General features: G+C 42.2%; 1 protein-coding gene across 1 annotated transcript in view; it reads right to left on the bottom strand.

Annotated features, from left to right (window-relative positions):
* The window catches only part of CUNH10orf67 (chromosome unknown C10orf67 homolog), a 138,828-nt gene that overhangs the window by 85,604 nt on the left and 35,469 nt on the right, over nucleotides 1–17,755 (bottom strand). Inside the window, exon 5 of the mRNA XM_026478934.4 lies at nucleotides 3,638–3,790. Within this exon, the coding sequence (XP_026334719.3) occupies nucleotides 3,638–3,790 (153 nt within the window). The remainder of the gene's footprint in view (nucleotides 1–3,637; nucleotides 3,791–17,755) is intronic.

The raw sequence follows: 17,755 nt of genomic DNA, 5'->3' as shown, positions 1-17,755 counted from the left end.
CTGCTTGTGTTCCCTCTCTTGCTGGTTGTCTCTCTGTCAAATAAATAAATAAAATCTTAAAAAAAAAAAAAAAAGAAAGAATCATTTTTGAAAACCTGGTATACTGCAGCGCCTTGCTACTCCAAGTGCGGTCCATAGACCAGGAGCCCGGCATCACCCCGGAGCTTATGGGAAAGGCAGAATCTCAGGCCCCAGCCCAGACCTACTGTCAGAATCTGTGTCTTAACCGCAGCCACGGGGGATCCAGGCGCACAATAAAGTCTGAGGAGGACTGTTTAGAGCCCCGCATGTGCCTCTCAGCAGTCTTCCTCCTGCCATATTGGTGTCTCAATTCTGCAGCTCCCCGTACAGTACTTGGACATCTCAATTTGCTGCTGGGGGGTGCACTAGGGTTCTGATGCATGCCCATGCTGCCCGACAGGGAGAGGAGCAGGTGCTCTCCCAGTGAGTGACAGCCAGGAAAGTGGCGCACTGGGGCAGTGCAGCCCTGCAGAGCCGCCACTCTTGACGGACAGCTCTGTTTCAGAGCTGTCAGCAACAAGCAGTTATGTTCCCTTCTGGGGGGTGGGGGGGATGGTTGCACAGCTCATTTATGGGAGGGTAAGGGAAAAAATGAAGTCTTTTCAAAAGGGACAACTCCAGTTGCAATGAAAACGCACGGGTGTGTGTGCGCTCTGACAGGCCAGCCTCCGAAGCAATCCTCAAGGGGACTCATCAACGGACAGGAGAACCACAGTGACACGCGGTTAAGTCTCAACGGTTTCCCACAGAACTAAACTGGAAAAGGTGCTTAGTCCTCAAATGACGGTGCTCAGAGGGATATCCAACATCAAGCCTGGAGAGATGAGGCTTCTATAACTTGAAGAGCTCCCTTTCCTGATTTCCATATTTTGTTATAAATGTGATTTAAGCTAGCTGTTCATTAAACGTTCCCTTTGCGATCACATTCTCATCAGATTTTTCTCAAAAACCATTCTAGAGAGATATTATGACTACTTACTATAAAGCTATTCATGTAATTTGACTGTCAGTAAGAATGAACTGGAGTGTTCCCCTATTGCTTATTCAGCTTGCTTATTTCAAGTGGTTTCAAGTTATCTCCATTGTGACTTTGAAATTCTCCAGTTGGTTCTCCAAATTTTTTTCCAAATCTAATCTCAGGTGCTTGGTGTCTCAAACTTTTTTATACCACCAGAGGGAGCAGTTGCATAAGATGAAATTTCAAATTGAACAAGATCTCTTCCAGAACCTGGGTGGCATGGAATTTCAGGAAATCTTAGAGGATTAGAAAAAGAAAAGTATTCTTCATAGGCTTATTTTATATAATTCATGATCTGTTTTGTGGCCTTCGTGCACCTCCCTCAAATCTTAGGGTGTTTAGAGAAACTGTGATGTGGTCTCCCTGGGGACAAGTTATCCTGGAATAACCAGAGTATTGAGGATGCCTTTCTGAACCAGGGAACTCCCTGCCGATACAATAGCAGGGTGGAACCCCAACTCCTTTGTCCTCAAGAAGCCACTACCCATTCTCATTTCCTTCCCCTCCAGCGTCAGAGAGAACTTAAGAAATGTAAATGTTACAAGATAGACCTCATGTTTTAGTGTAAGGAGCTCAATTCCCGAATCAGGATGGTCTGAACTGGTCCTGAGGTCTGTTCAGAGCATTTCACGGAATGTAAACTGGATGGTCATAAGGACTTGTGTATTTACTCCTGATAACTAAGGGTTTATATATTTAGCTTTCTTCAAAGAACTCAAAGCAATTCACATTCAATACAACAGGTATCCTTCTCACAACTATCCCTTTTAGCTAGGCAGGTCTCACTTGGCACTTCAGAAAGGGGAAATAAGAGGACCAAAATCACCCTGCCCATCTACGCTGCATATCTTTGACCAAGGCAAGATTAAAGGCCAAAACTATTACGGTTGTTTTAGTCCTTTCTATTAAATCATTGTCTCCAAAAGATAAGACTGGATTTAGACCCAGGAAAAGGTTAAAGTAAGTTCAAAAACTGGATGTGCTTCCTCCAAAGCAATCAGAATATGTAAAAAGAGTTAATATTTAATTTCATTAGATCTATGCTACTAACACTTAATACTGTACTACTTAGAAGATACTCAGGTGTTTATTTTTTAGAACATAAAGAACTATAATAGATTATACAAAGCAAACATTTCTTCACCAGTTAGTAAACAAAATCCTTCAGAATGATACAAGTGCAATTCCTTACCTCTTCTAAACTTGGAGTTTTAAATAAGATTACTGGTGGGGGCGGGGCCCTGGGTGACTCGGTTGGTTAAGCGTCTGCCTTGGGCTCAGGTCATGATCCTGAGATCCTGGGATTGAGCCCCGCATGGGGCTCCCTGCTCAGTGGGGAGTCTACTTCTCCCTCTACCTCTGGCTCCACCCCTGCTCATCTCTCTCTCTCTCTCAAATAAATAAATAAAATCTTTAAAAAAGAAAGCTTACTAGTGTGGGATTTAGGCAAACCATAGATTGCTCTTAAAGGGACTGGCAATGTACAAATGTTTCTTCCTAGTGTTAACATTTGGATGTATAATTTTTCAGACCTTTTCTGTGCATATCTATGCATGTGTCAATATTTACGTGGGTGTGTATACACCTGCATTAATAATATACGATTGTAGTCTATTTTATAAATACATATCAACTAGTTAATTTGGAAAATCACAACCTTGACACCTTACTGTAGAGCATAGAGCTCTACCTCCTTCTGTGGGCTTCAGATTCAGCTCACATGCCATCTTTACCGTGTACTAGCTGTGTGCCTGGGGGAAGTCACTTAACCACCCCGTCTGCTTCCTCCTCTGTAAACTGAGCCAGGAGATGAGAAGAGGTACCACTGACGAGGCCTGTGGTGCCTGCCAGTTGATATTCAAAAGATCGTTATACCTCTGGCCTCTCTGCTAGCCTCTCCGACTCAAACAATCAGCTTCTTGCTCTTAGGATCTAATAATAAAGACTCCTCTATGGCTCTGAACTGTGGTTGGGCCACAGCCAGTGGCTCAAAGCTGACTTGAGATGAAAATGAATTCACTCTCAGCGTCCACCCTGGAAAGCCCTTAAAATTCTCCTCCCTGACAGGGGCTTAGCCTCTCCTTGCTCTCTCCTTCCAGTTCTGTACCCACCAGTCCTTTGTCCAAGTAGTAAACCAACTTCTGGCCTCCTTTGAAACAAGGAGAACTGAGGGAAAAACCCTTCGAGAATTTTCCTTGAAGGTCCTCCTGTTTCACGGTGCTTTCTGGAAGTCCTGATGTGGAGAGATTGCTTTGTGTCTTTCAAACTATCTAAATAGCAAAACAGGGTTGGCGTCTCCAAAATTAAAACAAAAATCTACATGCTCTTCTAGAGTGGGACAATTTCTGCAGTGGGAAGTAAGTTATTTTATTTCTATTATAAATAAAAATTGAGAACAATTATATTGCTCCCATTTATAATGATTATGGGTTTTCTGGAATATGTCATTGGGCAGAAAAGGGTTGGACTGGCTGATGAGTAGAGAGAGATGCCCAAGATATACCACCTGCATTTCCTTTATTCTTGACCCAAACTTTTGGAAAGTTATAACTTTATTTACATATATTAAAATTAATTATTCATTGCTTTGAAACTTACAAGTTTTTGAAGTCTAGACTCTTCATATTGGTCTAGTTCTTCTCTTAATTGCTTAATAATTTCTTCTCTATCCTTCAGTTTTTTTAACAAAATACTCATTTTGATAGTAGTCGATTCTTGCACAAAAGTCTCTTCTTCCACCTCAAAGAATTGCTAGGGAGGAAAGCAGCATTAAAAATCAGACACGAAGCAAGCACCATCAGAAACTAGTTCATGTTTTATTTAAGCTACTGTCTCGTAAGTTATCTTATTTTTGTAACTTGCACACAATTTTCAGGAAATAACTATATTTATATTGAATGATACGCTGAAGTGCCATAGACTAGAACCCATTATTCTCCTATAAAACGCAAAGCATAATGTGGTACTCTAACTGCATCGGCCACACAAGCAATCACAGTAAACCTTAATTGTAAATTCACATCATAGTTGTGAATGCCCTACTTCAATCTTCCCCTAGAAAGGAAGATAGCAAAAATTTGAATACGTAAAAAGAGAAGAAAGCTGCAACGGTGCAACTAATTCCCCCAGTGGTTTGGTATGGAGATGTGGAGACAAGCACCATTTCTTTCCTTTTTTCCACAGAAAAGCTTTGCAGACCATTAATCTAGACAGACCAGGCTTCATTTGAAAACTTAAGAAACTGAGACCAAAACAGAGCAAGATGCATTAAAATAGAATTTTTTTTCCCATGCAAAGCTGTGGGTAATGAACCATTAGGCATTAACGTCAAGGTCTATATGCATAACCAGTCTAAAATTATATAATTCTAACATATCATTCAGTTCTCTCTGCATGGAAAAAAATGGCTATGTTTTTTGCTTTTCTTAAAAAAAAAACAAATAGGGGCGCCTGGGTGGCACAACGGTTGGGCGTCTGCCTTCGGCTCAGGGCGTGATCCTGGCGTTATGGGATCGAGCCCCACATCAGGCTCCTCCACTGGGAGCCTGCTTCTTCCTCTCCCGCTCCCCCTGCTTGTGTTCCCTCTCTCGCTGGCTGTCTCTATCTCTGTCGAATAAAAAAAAAAAATCTAAAAAAAAAAAAACAAATAAGCTGTTTTTTGATAACACTAATCAAATAGAAATTAAATGAAAAAAAGACACCCTCAGATTGGTTTGAAATGAATTGGTATATTAGTTGATATTGTATATCCCATATGGTATGCCCGTATTTTAATTCATTCGACATTTAATTCATTTGGCTCAGTCGGTTAAGTGTCCCACTCTTGATTTTGACTCAGGTCATGATCTCAGGGTGGTGAGATCGATTCCCGCATCGGGCTCTGTACTGGGCATGGAGCCTGCCTAAGATTCTCTCTCCCTCTTCCTCTGCCCCTCCCCTACTCACCCTAAAAAAAAAAAAAAAGATTTAATTCATTTGATCTTATATCATGAGCATGTCCCGTGTCATTAACATTTTACATAAATGTAATTACTGATGGTTACATCACATTCTGCTCTATAGAAATGCCATTATTTATATAATTATAATATATATATTTGGAGTTTTTCATTACACCGTATCTTTATACCCGCACCTCTGTCCACACTTCTGATCTTTTTTTCTTGGCGTAGATCCCTAGAAGTAGAATTCCTGGCCAGAGCCTAGAAATATTTTAATGGTCTTGATTCATTTTATAAAGTTCTTTTCAAAAAGATTCTGCAGTTTATAGTCTACCTCGAGGAAGAGAGTGTTTGTCTTACTACGTTCTCTGAATCACTGTATATTTTCTGAGTCTTACTACGACAATATATGAACGTAGTATTTTATTTTTGTTTTAATCAGCATGTTTTAGCTCTTTTTTCATTTATTTTTTATTTTTTAGAAGGTTTTATTTATTTATTTGGGAGAGAGAAAGCACGAGACAGAGCATGGGCAGAGGGGGAGGGGCAGAGGGAGAGGGTGCAGCAGACTCCCTGCTGAGCAGGGAGCTGGAAGTGGGGCTGCACCCCAGGACCCTGAGATCATGACCTGAGCTGAAGGCAGGCAGATGCTTAACCACTTAACCGACTGAGCCACCCAGGTGCCCTGCCACCTCTTTTATTAAACAAGTAAACCCTACCCCTGACATGGGGCTTGGGCTCACCACCCTGAAATCAGGAGATGCTCTCTCCCCACCGAGCCAGCCAGGCACCCCTGAATCAGCATGCTTTGACCACCATTCAAAGTGAATTTTTTCCCTATGTTATTAGATATTTATGCTCTATGTTTTGAAAAAACTCAATTCTACTTATATGCCCTTTTACTGAGAACTCAAGCTGGTTTTAGAACTTCCATTGATCTCTTTAGTAGTTTTATTGATTGGCTTTCCTCTTCCATTTGCTGGTGTGGAAGTGCCATTTCCTGAGAGGCTGTTCTAAGCAGTGAGGTGCTTGCCCGTTTGCACTCAGTACCCTGAAGAACCACGTCACAAAAGCAAACAGGGAAGAAACGCCTAGAAAATGAACACGGTCACTTACTTACTTCCAGCATATAGAACTCTCCTTTTCAACCCTGATGTGTAAAATCATATTGTCCATCTTGAACTCTTTCGAGAATCACAGCATGATTTTGTCTTTATGTGTTCACTGCTAATATATCCGAGCACAGGCGGATACAGGAAATGTAGTAAAACCTAACACATCTGCGCACACACCTAACATTAGCTTTCAGGGTTAGATTTACAAAGGAAAATTGTTCCACAATATATGACGAGCCCCGGCCAACTGAGGAGAATACCGTACCAAGGTAGAATTGAGAGTCAAGCTAGGAACAGAACGCTGACGGGGCCTACACAGCACTTGTAAAAATCAGCAGAAGAATACTCAGTACAGTGGGAAAGAGTGAAAGTGAAACAATCCACGTGACAACTCCAGCTTTTTCAATTGAGCGATTGTAAAGAACAAGGTTGATTGTGTAGAGCGGGCTGGCCTGCATTGGCAGACCGGCTCGCTCTGTCACTTAGCGCCCTGTGCCTCAGTCTTATTATCCGTAAAATGGGACTGATAGCAGTACCTTAAGTGCCCTGAGGATGACATAAGACAATGCACCTAAACCATTTTGAATAGTGTTTACAACGCAATCAGCTGCCTGTAAGGATTACACTCTACCATTTGATTTTTGTTCTGTCTTGTCATTCAAACCCAGATGCCACTTGCCCTGGGAAGCTTGAGCACCCCACCTGCCCCCCACTGCTGTGTTCTTTCTGTATCTTGTCAACACTCCTCTTGGGGCAGTTCATTTATTATTTGTTTATTTGCTCACAAATTTTTTATGTTCTGAAGATGCTGGATTTATTTTACTTTTAAAGATTTATTTACTTATTTTTTTAGAGAGAGAGAGAGTGGGAGTGGGGTGGGGAAGAGGGAGAGAATCTTAAACAGACTCCTCACTGAGCATGGAGCCTGACACGGGGCTCGATCTCATGACCCTGAGATCATGACCTGAGCTGAAACCAAGAGTCAGACGCTTAACCAACTGAGCCACCCAGGCACCCCTATTTTACTTTTAAAAATCACCAAAATAAAGATGCTTCCAGCAAGCTGGCCAAGTCATCTCCTCTGTAACGTGACACAAACCACGCTGAATGCTCATTTAAAATCCCCCCAGGATCTGGGCTGAGATGCTACGTGAACTCAGTGGTGCTCGAGTGAGCCTGCCTTTAGGAAGGACTCAGTCCCTCTGGACTTCAGAGCAGGGAGGGTCATGCCGTTCTTTGGAAGAACAAAAAGTTTTACTTCTGACATTTCATAAAATAACTGTAAGACCCAAACACATTGGATTCATTTCTCTTCATCTCCAGGAATGTTTCTGATGTTCTACCAATGTTTATTGAATGAGCTGGACTCACGAGGAGATAGGCGGAAGGCGCTTTTATTTTTCTTCACCACCCTTCAAATCTGGTCTCCCGTCTCATGTTTCTTACCTCTTAGAAGAACTCTTAGAGGCATTAGAAAGTGCCACAGCTTTTTTTTTTAAAACTCTTAAATAACAACAACAAAACTGGATAAAGGAAAGAAAGATAGGAAGAAAGTGAAAGCCATAAATGAATGAATGAATGAATGAATGAATGAATGAATGAATAAAATGCCCAAAATCTCAGTCCAGCCTCCTCTTACACATCAAGGTTCCTGTTCTCCCCAGCTGTGGCCTCCCTTGGTCTTGGCATCCCGTAGTGGAGGAGAGGGTTTTCTTTTCTAGTACCCAGAAATCTGATCAAACACCAGCCCAGATGTTGCTGTGAAAGTATATTTTTAGGTAAGATTAAGATTAAAATTGATAGACTGGGTAAAGCAGATTACCCTCCATAACGTGGATGGGCCTCATCCAATCAGTTGAAGGTCTTCGGAGAAAGACTAAGGTCCGGGGGGTCGGGGGGAGAGGGAATTTTGTCAGCAGACTATTTTGGATTTGAGCTGTAACATCAAACTCTTCCCTGGATCTCTGGTCTGCTGGTCTACCTTGCAGATTTCAAGCTTGCCAGCCCCCACAATCGTGTGAGCCAATTCCTTAAAATCAATCTCTCTCTTTTTCTCTCTCTTGCTCTCTATGGTTCTGTTTCCCTGGAGAATCTTGAGTAATATAATATCTACATCTAAAGACCATAAACTCACACTGATACCTCCAATTCCAATCTGACACCAAGGCATTTATTACAGCCTGTCTCCTTTCCATAGCATAACCCCTCCTCTGGCAGTGGGGAAGGTAGCTCCCACGATGCTTGATGTGCTGACGTGTTTGCTCAGTCCTCCCTTCATGTCACCCATCTCCTGACCACATTGTGCCACCAAGAGCTTGCCTCTGAGGCAGGCAATGGGACAGAAAAGGCAGAAGCATGTCTTTGGTCTTTTAATTCACAATGGCAAGAAACTTTATTTTGGAATTTAATTCCTTTGGCCCTGCAATTTTTCCTTCAGCATTTGAAAGTGAGGAGGAGCTAATATTCAAATCTCTGGCATGACTGTTGGCTTTTTATTATGTCATTTGGTCTCATGGGCAAAACCTCTTGACCAACAATATTGAACAACACAGCTGGATATAATCTGGAGTGAGAAACAGACTAGAAAATGAATTCTTAGTATTAGATACAAAGTGACCTTGCTGTTAAATGTAAATCATGTACTCCTCTGACCAGATGCCAAATCTCCCAAGGCACCAGCAGTCTCAGGATCCGCAGAGAAGTGTCTGGTATTGGGGGGCGGGCTGCATCATGAAGGTGGGAGCACAGCTTTCCTCTCCCCAGGGCTCAGATACACAGCTAACTGATCATAGGCTAAATGATGAAGTTCAATGGGTTAAAAAGAAGAGAAAAGAAAAGAAAAGAAAAGAAAAGAAAAGAAAAGAAAAATCCAGGAAATCTTGTTTCCTTCCATGTGAAGTGATACCCTCCACTGAGTTCTGACCCTGGAAGAAGAAACGTGGTCATATTTGGGCCATCCCCCTCCTCCTCCCTATCTCTTTGGGGTGAGTGCTGCGGGAGCCCGTGCTCTGCCCGGGGCAGGAAGAGACCCGCCCAGCCCAGGGCTGCCTCTGACGGGAGGCAAGTTCGCCAAGACTTGAGAGTTAGCACTAGGCAGCCTGCTTTCACAGGAAAGCAGATAACCTCCATCTGCGGGCTCCCTGACTTTGTCACCTTGTCCAGAACCTGGGTGGGGAAGAGCGGCATTATTTATCAAGCATCATAAACACTGCAGTAATATTTAACTTGCAATGTGGCAAATCCATGCATGTTAGAATTCTACAGATTCTTTAATGTCTTCAACATAAAGTATTGATCCCTTAGCCTCACTTTCCTGCATCACCTCTCACCACTCTTTCCAGTCCCCTGTCCTCCAGCTTTACCAAACCACCTGCAACTCCCTGACTGCCTCACACCTTAATGCCTCTGTTCCGTGAAATGGGCCACGTCCCTGATTCTTCTCACCCTGCCCCCCCAAACTTGCCAAATAGTCACCATCCTTCAAGGCTTAGTTCAGGAATCATCTCATCCTGAAAATTTCCCTTAACTACTCTCCCGACCCCCACAGAAGAGTTGGGCACCCATCAGGTGCAAACCTCGATTATGGATTGTAATTGCTGAATTTCTTCCCTCCCTCCTTCCCTCCCTTCTTTCTTCCTTCCTTCCTTCCTTCCTTCCTTCCTTCCTTCCTTCCTTCCTTCCTTCCTTCCTCCCTCCCTCCCTCCCTCCCTCCCTCCCTCCCTCCCTATCTCTCATGGCCACTAGATTATGAACACCTTGAGTGCAAGGGCTGCTTTTGTCTCTGCTACAAAATCAGACGATGCATGGATGACTGAACAATCGAGCGAAAGAACAGTTCAAGTCCTCGACATCCTGCACTGCCATGTCCTAGGACGTTTTCACTAAGAACTCATGATCTATTGCCAGTACCATGGCATAGGTCAAGTTCTTTGGCACCTTTCTTGGTTATATTCAGGCCTCCATCAGCGAAAATTTGTTGACTATCTATGATGTGTCTGGCTCTCTGCTAGGACCATAGTACAGAGACGAATACAACTTAGTCCTGGTCGACAGGAACAAAGATTCTAGAGTAAGTACAGACCAATCCACAAGTGGGCAATTGTGATACAATTCAGGGTGTCAATTATCCAGGAGAGAAAGAGCATTCCAGCAAGAAGGGACATCACGGGACAATTCCAGGGAGGTGACTAATAACTTGAGGCATGCGGAGAGAAGCAGGTGATGCAAAGAGCTCTGGATGACTGGAGGGTAAATTTTTCACCAAGAAGGGGAAGGAGATAAGAGTGGAGAGATATAAGGGCCTTCTTGGCCATGCTGAAGGCTCAGAAGTCACCCTACAGTTACAGAGAAGATGCTGAGGGATTTCAAAACGAGGCAAGATGTGAAGGGATTTCTGTTTTGTAAGGCTGCTCACTTGGCCAGGCAGACACAGTACAGAGAGCAGATGGGATAAGGGGTGACAGCCACGGGCCAGGCAAGCAACGCTGACTGCCTGACCTAGTTCTGTGCCAAGCTAAGAGCAATGGGTTTAGGAAGTTAAAAAGTGTCACGAGTTGATGACTCACTGAAAACTAGGATGTATTTTGTATCTAAGCCATGTCGCAAACACACGGTTTTACCACAAACTCAGTGGCTTCAAACACACTGGCGTTCTCTCAGTTTCTGTGGGGCAGGAGTTCAGGCATAGCTTAGGTGTATCCTCTGCAACAATCCTGGTCTCGATGGAGGCTCCCTGGGAAAGGATCTTGCTGTCGTGTTCGCTCAGGTTGTTGGAAGGAGTCACGTCCTCGCACCTGGAGGACTGAGGGCTTCCGTTTCTCACAGACTGTCAGCCAGAGGCTGCCCTCCGTTCCAGGCTGCCTGCGGTTCTTTACCTCCAAATGTTGGGGCTCCCCAACATGGCCTCTTGCTTCCTCCAAGCCAGCAAGGGAGAGAGAGAGACTCTGCAAGACGGAGCTACACTCTTATGAGATAGAATCATCCAGGCACCTTGGCAGAAATCTGTGGGTTAGAAGCAAGGCCCACATCCCGCCCATTCTCAAGGAGACGAGGAGGGTGATCACACCGGTGTGAACCCCTGGAGAATCGTGGTGTCCTGCACAAGGAGTGACTGCTAGCTTCCCAGCCAGGGAGACCAGCTGGACCTTAACACCCGAGACCAGGAGACTCAGGGAGAGGTGTGGAGTTAAGGGGGAAGATAACGTCGACGCTTTGGGTCATGGTTGGGTCTGTGGTGACTTATCTTGTAACTCTTCACGTTAGTTTTTTTCCCATTTCATCGAGGCAGTTTTCTTTCTCACCCTCTCCTCAGCATAAAGCCTCATTCAGGCCATTAGCAGTGCTCCAGAGAAGGCATTCCTCCCAATCTGAGGAGATGCACTTTGTCCTCGGCAGAGGCCCATCTTCGTTTCCTAAGGCAGAGTCCAGAGAATTTAATCCCCTTCAAATACCAAAATGTTGGTATTTTATTGCATAATACGGTTACTAGCACTTAAAGAAAATCTGAAAATAAAAATCACTTAACCCCCGGATAGTATTTGCTGCATTAAAATTTGGGATCTAAAATTAGTGCCCTCATTAGATATGGTTTGTCTATCAGATACGGTTCGTCTATACTTCCCCCCCTTTCAAAAGGCATAAGAAAATGCCAGTCAACAAAGCATGGTTTCTATTGCGAGAATAAATATTTTCCCATTTTGAAGACTTTTAAAAACAATGTTAACATTTTAACAAATGCATTTTTAACAGCGTTGAAATGGATTTGGGTAATTCTGCATCAAATCTTCATCTATACTTGACTAAGTAAAGAAGAGGACAAACCCGAAATGCTTTTCTTGGAACAAACACTACCACCTGCTATCCATAAAAGGTTTGCAGTCCAGCAAAACAGACAATGCGCTGTTTGCAATGATCTCTTTGCAGTCATCAAAGAAGAGATGTGATTTTGTGATGGGGAAATATTGGAAGTTAACTTACAACAATTTTCCATTCTCCCAGTTAATGACAATCAGAAAGAGATTTCTGGGAAGGTAGAAAACGTGGCAGAGAAATCGTCTCTGGCTTAAATGATGAAACAATTGACGCTTTTTTTTTTTTTTTAAGATTATGTTCGTTTTTTTAAAGAATGATTACATTTTTCTTCTATCGTATATAGTATAGGTTATTTTTTGAGCTACACTTATTTTATCTGCTAGTAGTTTATATTAAAGATTTTATTTATTTACTTGAGAGAGAGCATGAGAGAGAAAAAGAGACAGAGAGAGAAGGAGCAGGGGGAGTGGCGGAAGGAGAGGGAGAAGCAGACTCCTCGCTGAGCGGGGAGCCGGAACTGGGGCTCGATCCCAGGACACTGGGATCATGACCTGAGCTGAAGGCAGACATTCAACCGACTGAGCCACCCAGGTGCCCTTATATGAGAACTATGAGTTTAATGTTGACATTTTATGCATTTTTGTTTTTATTTGTTGTTTTCTTTATGTTCATAACATTTGTATTTGAAATGTAGCATATATTAGTTCACTGCTTAAGAAATGTCCATGAGTGGCAGGGGTGGGGGGAGTGGAGGAAGATGGTCAAGAGGCACAAACTTCCAGCTGTAAGATAAATAAGCCCTGGGGCTATAATGCAGAAGGTGAGGACTAGAGTTAACACCACGTACAGTGTATTTGGAAGTTGCTAAGAGAATAGATCCTAAAAGTTCTCATCACAAGGGAAAAAAAAAAGTTTGAAACTATATGAGGAGATGTATGTTAACGAAACTTAGTGTGGTAATCATTTCGCAATATATGTAGGTCACACCTTAAACTCATAGAGAGCTGTGTGCTGATTACATCTCCATATAACTGAAAAAAGATCTGTGAATTCTAAAATACTTTAAGATAAATATTAAAATAAATAAGTTAATTAGATAAAACAGCATCCTTTGTATTTTATGGAAAACAAATCTAAAAAAATATGGAGCCCGAAGTCTGCTTCAGTCGCTTGCCTTCGTGGCCAGTTGCTAGACTCAGGAAGGCTAATTTTCCTTTGTGTTCCAGGGAGTTTGAATTTTCTGAGTCACCAGGGCAACATTTCTGGTGGTTCTGATTACATGTTTATCCCACCTGTTATGAGGGGGCTAAAAAACTACAGAACATTAAAAAAAAGGTGAGCAGGACGCTGAAGAGTCTAGAATTTTCTTTCTATGAGGAGCCGTTAAGGAGTTGGGGGCTTAGCCAGAGTGGAGAAGGCATGAATACCAGTGTTTTCTCCAACTCTGTGAGAACACATAAGAGGAGTTCATTGCATTCTCCTTTCCTTCTGAATGCCAATTATAGCTGAACCAAGAAGGAAGTCATTGAAATAAAAACTTCGATGTAAAAGTTTACATTTTTCTGAATTTAACTCTAGTCATTTTTGTCTTTCTAGAGAAACAGAATAAATCATGACGCAGCACATGGAGAACTTTGCACAGAGCCTGGGCCATAGCAGATTATTCAATACATGGAAACGGCTTTCATTATCATTAATTGTCGGCCTAGAGAAAATGAGGACGTTTTCCCGAACATTTCACCTGTGTTTCTGTAACGAATGCCCATCACCCCCTTAGACAAAAGAATAACCACAGCTCCAGGCTACGTTAAGTTCCAGCAGAGCCGGTCTACACAGAATGTCGACTCTCTCTACAGCCCTGTACCCTTTTCTCAACTTAAACATCTCTCCGTACTGCCCCCTCTCTTCCAACTTATTCCAGATTTTTCTCACAGAAAAAAGAACATCCATTAAGAAGGCAAAAACGTCATTCCTTAGCCCTCTGTTGGTAAAGGACAGGGTGGTGTTTTGATTTGAGGAAATGAAATTCTAATGGTTATATTTCAAGCACTCTGGGGGTGTAATGTGCCTAATACTTTTGAACGATGGGAAGTATTCTTCTCCCCGACTATGTCACCCAAAGAATATCTTCTACTTGAAGAGCCCTGCAAGAACACACCAACATTCATTCTGGACTTATTCACAGGGCCTGCTATGCACAGCTCCGGGCTAGTCACAAATTTCCCCGTGTATAAGAAAATCCTCAATGTGCCATGTAGATGGAGAAGAATAGAGCTTTCTAGTCTCTAAAGTTCTCTTTTAAAGACCTGGGAGATCATCGTTTAAAAAAGCATCTGAGTCGGTGCAGTGGGGCGCAGGAAGTGGGCATAGTCCAAACTGGAAAAGCACAAGTAAATGATCTTCCGTGCCGAAGAGTCTGAACTGAGAACCGCCTCCACCAGGCTGTCAGCCTTCATTTGAACCTCACCTCGATGCTTCTCTGCAAAGCAGCATTTCTTAGACTGATTCACTCTTTATCTTCACAAGAGTCACAGGACTCTCCTCGTGGCCAGGAGCTACGTTCATCACACGGAGTGTGGGGCTGGTTATTGGCTTTCTTGATGCATTCGTGCCAAGAGACTGTGTCCTCAACCCATTTCTCTCCTTACAGTATGCACTCAATTCTCCCCCTTGACGAGGCAAAGAGAGAACTAGGCCCCCCCCTACTCAGGAAAGAGGAACAGGATCTATCCCATGTGGGCCTCTGTAAAGGGACCTGATTAACCCAGGCAACGCTGTGCTAGGGTCATAGGGGAACCCAGCCTTAGGACTAAGTTCACCTGTTTCATCCATTCTAGCCTGGTTTTTCTCATGTTGACCTTCTCTGGTCCCTGATCCCCATTGGGCCTGTGTGCACCTAACTCCAACAGGCAGTCTCGCTGGCTTTATTAGCCCTTTATTGACCTACTTTTCTGGTGCAACTTTAGCCTTCCCCACAAACATATATTCTTTTTTTTTTTAAAGATTTTATTTATTTATTTGACAGAGAGAGAGACAGCCAGCGAGAGAGGGAACACAAGCAGGGGGAGTGGGAGAGGAAGAAGCAGGCTCCTAGCGGAGGAGCCTGATGTGGGAGCTCGATCCCAGGACTCCGGGATCACGCCCTGAGCCGAAGGCAGACGCTTAACCACTGTGCCACCCAGGCGCCCCACAAACATATATTCTATACTCAGTTGCTCACCCTATGCACTAAGACTGTAGGTAATTATATTTCTACCACCAGTCCATCTCAAATCAGGGACGCCTGGGTGGCACAGCGGTTAGGCGTCTGCCTTCGGCTCAGGGCGTGATCCCGGCGTTATGGGATCGAGCCCCACATCAGGCTCCTCCGCTATGAGCCTGCGTCTTCCTCTCCCGCTCCTCCTGTTTGTGTTCCCTCTCTCGCTGGCTGTCTCTATCTCTGTCGAATAAATAAATAAAATCTTAAAAAAAGAGAAAGAAAATACAAATGAATCAACTAAGAACTGTTAAAATGTCTGATAAAAGTTGAACTCAAGACTTGAAACCATAAAATGTTAGAGGAAAACTTAGGCAGTAAGCTCCTTGACATTAGTCTTGGTAATGATTACACCAAAAGCAAAGGCCAAGTTAAACGAGTGAGACTATACCAAACTAAAAAGCTTTTGAATAGCAAAGGAAACCATCAACGAAATGGAAAGGCAGCATACTGAATGGGAGAAAATATTTGTAAATCATAATCTGGTAAGTGGTTAATACCCAAAATACATATAGAACTCATATAACTTAATAGCCAAAAAAAAAAAAATCCAATTCAAAAATGGACAGAGGATCTCAATAGACATTTTTTCCAAAGAAGACATACAAATGGCCAACAGGTGCATGAATCATCACTAATCATCAGGGAAATGTAGATCAAAACCAAAATGAGTTATTCCTTCACACCTATTACAATGGCTGGTATCGCAAAGACAAGAAATAACAAGTGTTGGTGAGGATGTGGAGAAAAGGGAACGCTTGTGCTCTGTTGGTGGGAATGCAAACTCGTGCTGCCACTGTGGAAAATAGTATGATGGTTCCTCAAAAACTTAAAAATAGAACTAAATATGATCCAGCAATTCCACTTCTGGGTATTTATTTGAAAGAAACAAAATCATTCATTCAAAAAGAAATCTGCACCCCTATATTCATTACAGCATTATATATAATACCCAAGACATGGAAACAATTTAAGTGTCCACTGATGCATGAATGGATAAAGAAAATGTGATATATATATATAACTATTATATAATATATAAATATATAATATTTATATTATATATAATAAATACTATGCATATAACAAGATACTATTCAGACGTGAAAAAGAATAAAATCTTGCCATTTGCAAGAATGTGGATGGACTTTGAGGGCATTATGGAAAGTGGAATAAGTCAGAAAAAAACAAATACCATGTGAGCTTGCTTATATGGGGAATCTTAAAGAAGAAGAAGAAGAAAGAGAAGAAGAAGAAAGAGGAGGAGGAGGAGGAGAAGGGGAGAAGGAAGAAGAGAAAGAAGAAGAAGTGGGGGGAGAAGGGGAAGGAGAAGGAGGAGGAGGAGGGGGAAGGAGAAAGGAGGGGCGCCTAGCTGGCTTAACTGGTAGAGCATGCGACTCTTGATCTTGGGGTTGTGGGCTCGAGCCCCATGGTGGGTATGGAAATTACTTAAAAATAAAATCTTTTAAAAAGGGCAAAGAAAACTGAACTCATAGCTACAGAGAACAGATTGATGGTTGCCAGAGGCAAGGTGTAAGGAATGGGTGAAATAGGTGAAGGGGGTTAAAAGGTACACACTTCCAGTTATAAAATAAATTAAGTCTTGAGGATGTAAGGTACAGCATGGTGACTATGGTAAACAATAGTCTATTGTGTATTTGAAAGTTGCTAAGAGAAAAAGTCTTAGAAGTTCCCAACACAAGAAAAAAATTTCTAACGATGTGTGGTGATGGATGTTAACTAGACATTTCACAATATACACAAACATTGAATCATCATGTTGCACACCTGAAACTAATATAATGCCAAGGATACTTCAAATAAAAAAAAAAGAGATCTGATAATCCCACATTTGGAAATCTATCAACAAAGTGGTTGGACACAGTATTTATAAAATCAATGGTCTCACATCAAAACATTTTGGTGAAGTGGAAGAAATCAATCACAGAACAGCACATAGTGTACTCCCATTTCTGTGAAATGTTCAGAATAGGTAAATCTGTAGCAACAGAAAGTAGATTAGCAGTTGCCAGGGGTTTGAGTGGGGAGTTAGAAGGGGAAGGGAGGATTAGGGAGTGACTGCTAATGGGGGTACCAGCTTTCTTTTGGAGGTGATGAAAATGTTTTAAAATTAGATTATGGTGATGGCTGCACAACTCTGTAAATACACTATAAACCAGTGAACTGTATGCTTTAAACGAGTGAATTTTATGCTGTGTCAATTATACCTCCAGAAAACTGATTGGGGCACCTGGCTTGTTCAGCAGAACAAGCTACTCTTGATCTCGGGGTCATGAGTTTGAGCCCCATGTGGGGTGTAGAGATCACTTAAATAAATAAAAAACTTAAAAAAAAAACCCCAAGGATTCCATGTATACCAAAATACTCTTGAAATATGAGAAAAAATATTCCGTATTCTAAGGACATAAAATATAATACTTAGGAATGACTTAGTTGTATGAGAAAGAAATATAACCTGCATAAGTAAAATTCTAAAACTTTATTGAGATACATATGATATGAGTGAATCAAGAAGTATTCTTGAATAGCAAAACTGAATATTATAAATGATATAAATTTCTTTCAAAATTCA

This window comes from Ursus arctos, unplaced genomic scaffold, assembly GCF_023065955.2.
Source record: "Ursus arctos isolate Adak ecotype North America unplaced genomic scaffold, UrsArc2.0 scaffold_30, whole genome shotgun sequence".
Lineage (NCBI taxonomy): Eukaryota > Metazoa > Chordata > Mammalia > Carnivora > Ursidae > Ursus > Ursus arctos.
The sequence above is the reverse complement of the archived record's forward strand: the minus strand, read 5'-3'. Positions and strand labels throughout refer to the sequence as shown.